Genomic DNA, 3,589 nt, shown 5'->3' with positions numbered 1-3,589 from the left:
GCTGGTGGTTTTCCCAAGGCTTTTGGACAGTGATACACATCAGCCATTCTCTTCCCTTAGCCCAGACACGTGCACCTACACCACGGCTGAGCAGCGTCTCCGTAGGGGACCTGCCTTCTCGCAGACCCCGCCTGAACCCCTTAGAAAGCTGGAGGGAGGCACTTTCAAGCATCCTATGCACGGGAGAGCAGAAAATCTGATGCAGACCATTTGTGTGTTTTGCTATAGGAAAATGCAAAGCTGGTAGAGTGAATTAATTCTGAGACAGACAATAGAGTGGGGCCCCGGGCAGGGTCATTCAGGAGACACAACTTTTTCCTTGGATCTTTTAGCAGAAGCAACTCAGTTCTGAGCCCTCATAACTTCCGAAGATTTCTTGGAAGACTCTTTGTCTCTGCTCTGAGGGCAGTTAGAGAAAGCATCCAACTTTTCAGAACCTTCTGAAAAGGAGCCTTTTTATCTGAAAGAGGGCTCCTTGACCATAGCTGGACTTAGCAATGACTGCTGGGGACCCAGCATCTGACTCTGTGGATCCAACTCATCAGGACATGTGTGTGAGGAGGGAAACATTTCCACAAGGGAAAAATGCTATTAGTGGCCTTACTTTTGGCCTCTGCTTCTATTCACCTCCTAAACAGATATGATTTCTCTAACGCTATAGAATACTATTTTCCTGAACCCATTTCTACCTCCTCCTTGTAAATAATTATATTCATGAAAAGGGGAAACCAATGAAAAAAAAAAATTGGTCTTAATGTGGGGTAACTTATGAGCTGGGGGAACAGGCAGCAACTGCATTTTAGGAACTATCTCTTGTAATTATCCACATTCTGAGATTTACAACAAAAGCTGCTACTGGCCTGTGCTGTTAGCTAATTGTCAGACAAACACACCACAGCCAGAAAAATCCCCACTGAGTTTGGGCGGCTGATTTCTCTGGCAGCAAATGAAAGCTTTGGCTGTTGCCCCTGGCTAGCTGAGCAAGCCAGGACTGAGTCCACCGCGTGCCCCCCTCTGTGGACACTGCTGGCACAGCGTGGTGTTGGGTGGGGGGAGGGAGAGGTGAGGACACCCTCACAATTTTAGGCAGCTGCACACCCATCCAGGGATACCACACCAGCATAATCCATCCCATACCTCCCAGCCAGGGTGATCCCAGCCTCAATGAACAACAGTTTGGAGGCATTGTTTACAAATCAATTTCCCCCTCTAAATAGGCTGTTATAAGAGTGGACCCTTCTGCTTGCCCAGCCTGGGCCCACCTGTCACTGGGACTTCCTAGCCAGTGGTCACACTGTATTGATCTTTTTAATCCCCTCTCTTTGAAACACAGAGCCAGCTGATGTGGAGCTCCTCAAAAGAAAGACTCTCCCACCGCCCCTACCTCTACAGGTAGCTGCATATCAGGGCTAATTCCCCACTAAAAAGTCTTAATTGGCTTATGGGGAGCCTGAAAGATCTCCCTTGTGTTTACAAGGTGAAAGGAAATGATGGATCTCAACATGCCCTAGTCTCTCTTTATCCAGTTCTTGGTGGAAATCAGGTGCATTTTATTTTTAATTGTTTTGAGATAGGACTGGAGTTTTGAAGGTGGGTGGGGATAGTGTTTCACTTTAGTGGTTGAACAGCGAGTGGAAGGGAAGAAAAATCCCAGAGACACCAACATTAGGCAAGAAGCTTGGTGACTTATTTTCTTTTTTATTTAGTTTTTATTTACACGAAATATCTGCAGTACAAAAATGTAAACTTTGATAGCTCATAATAATAGAATAAACTCTTTATGTACAAAAATACATTTTCATATGAATGAAGCATCTTGAATAAATTAAAGTACTCTCCAGCCCAGTGCCTGAATAGCTACGCAAGAGTCTCGGGTTCTTCCTAGAGCAAGCCTGCAGTGGTGGGGGTCAGGATCCATAATGCATGAAGCCCACTCCTTGTCTCTCCTTTTTAAGCCTTTTCATTGTATTGTCAGCCGGCTCAAACCGAATTTTCATGCTCGTTTTTCTTCATTAGAGTTCTACAAATTGTAAAATTGACTTTTCACCTCGTCTTCAGGGACTGATCTGTCCCTTTTCTAAATCACACTGAAGTGGTGGCTGGGGTCAGCTCTGAGCCAGCCACAAAGGAGGTTTTGTGGTGTTCAGAAAGTGCAAAAGGAAAGGCCGTCTAGGGGCGGGCAGGAGGGGCCCGGGGCTGAGGGCTGGAGAAACAGACTAAGGGCCATCCACTGCGAGGGTGCAGCGACCTAACAAGCGGCTCAGGTATCCCCTACCCCTTTAAAGCTCCCGTTTCCTTCCTCTGCCTGGACCTGGGGCCCCAAGGCCACAACTGGGCCCCCACCTACTGTCCGTCGCCTGGGGGAGGGGGACGGTAACGGTATTCAAAAGGGGCCCTAGTGGTAAGGGATGAAACAGGGCGTCGTGTGGAGCAAGTCTTTGGGCAGGCCCGGGAAGGAAAAAAGCGGGTCGCCAGGGCCATAGGTGAAGTCTTCGGAGGCGGCGGGGCTACTGGGGTCAGAGAGTGGCGAGGCGGCAGCGGCACAGGGGGAGGCGGCGGCCCCGGAGCCCCAGGACTCCGCGTCGCTGGCGGGGCTGGGGGGCCCGGGGAGGCAGGGGGCACACTGCGGCGGCAGGAGGCGCTCTCGGGCACCACCCCCGGGCAGCCCCTGGTCGGCCAGGCGCAGAGTCTCGGCCAAAGCCCAGATGTAGTTGTAGGCGAAGCGCAGCGTCTCGATCTTGGTGAGCTTGGTGTCGTCGGGGAAGGAGGGCAGCACGCTGCGCAGCGCGTCCAGCGCCGCGTTCAAGTTGTGCATGCGGTTGCGCTCGCGGTCGTTGGCCTTGACGCGTCGGCTCCTGCGCAGCGAGTGCAGCAGCGCCTCGGAGCGCACCCGCGCGCGGCCCCTGCGCCGACGCCGCTCCTGCTCGTCGTCCTGCGCACGAGGAGTGTCCGACGCCCCGGGAATCCCGGGTGAGCCCTTGCGGGCCGTCATGGGCGGCCCCGAGGCGGACGTGGGCTGTTGGAGCCTGGCACAGTCCTCCTCGTCGGTGAGGAAGCCGGACAGGTCGCTGGTGCTGCTGCTGCTGGCGCAGTCGAGGTCCGAGAGGCTGGTCTCCAGAGGGCCTGGCATCGTGGTGTTGTGCAGGACCGATGGACAGCTAAGAGAGCGCTTAGAAGGCAGGAGCCCGGGCTGAGGGCAGGGCCGTCGGGGCGCACTTACGTTCCGGATGGCCCGGGTCTACTCTGTGCCGACTGCGGGCGCCAAGGGCTGGAAGGGCGCAGGGGCGCACCGGGAACTTGGCCTTAACTCCTCGCCTCGCCTGCAGGGGCCACGCTCCCGCCGGTCTCCCGAGTGATCTCGCCGGCGATCAGATCAGCTCGTGTGAGTACCGAGTGTGGCACACGACCGGCCTCAGGACCCCTTAAGTACTCGGCACAACAATGGGCGCCCCCCTCCCTAGCCACCTCCGCCCCCGAGGCAGCCCCCGTGAATGGAGCTTGGCGGCAGGTCAGCCCCGTGCGGCGCCCGGGTATTTGCATAATTTATGCTCGCGGGGGGCCACCCCGCCCCTCCCCCCTCCCGGAGCGT

The 3,589-nt window shown here is 54.9% G+C and overlaps 1 protein-coding gene across 1 annotated transcript; it reads right to left on the bottom strand.

Annotated features, from left to right (window-relative positions):
* Positions 1–2,395: 2,395 nt before the first annotated feature.
* On the bottom strand, positions 2,396–3,325 carry NEUROG1 (neurogenin 1; the record flags this gene model as incomplete). Its single annotated transcript, XM_082453419.1, has 1 exon — positions 2,396–3,325. The coding sequence occupies exon 1, from the start codon at positions 3,128–3,130 to the stop codon at positions 2,396–2,398; it is 735 nt and encodes a 244-aa protein (XP_082309545.1). The 5' UTR covers positions 3,131–3,325.
* Between the last annotated feature and the right edge of the window lie 264 nt (positions 3,326–3,589).

This window comes from Balaenoptera physalus, assembly GCF_965194825.1.
Source record: "Balaenoptera physalus genome assembly, chromosome: 3".
Classification (NCBI taxonomy): domain Eukaryota; kingdom Metazoa; phylum Chordata; class Mammalia; order Artiodactyla; family Balaenopteridae; genus Balaenoptera; species Balaenoptera physalus.
This window is presented reverse-complemented; position numbering and strand designations above follow the sequence as displayed.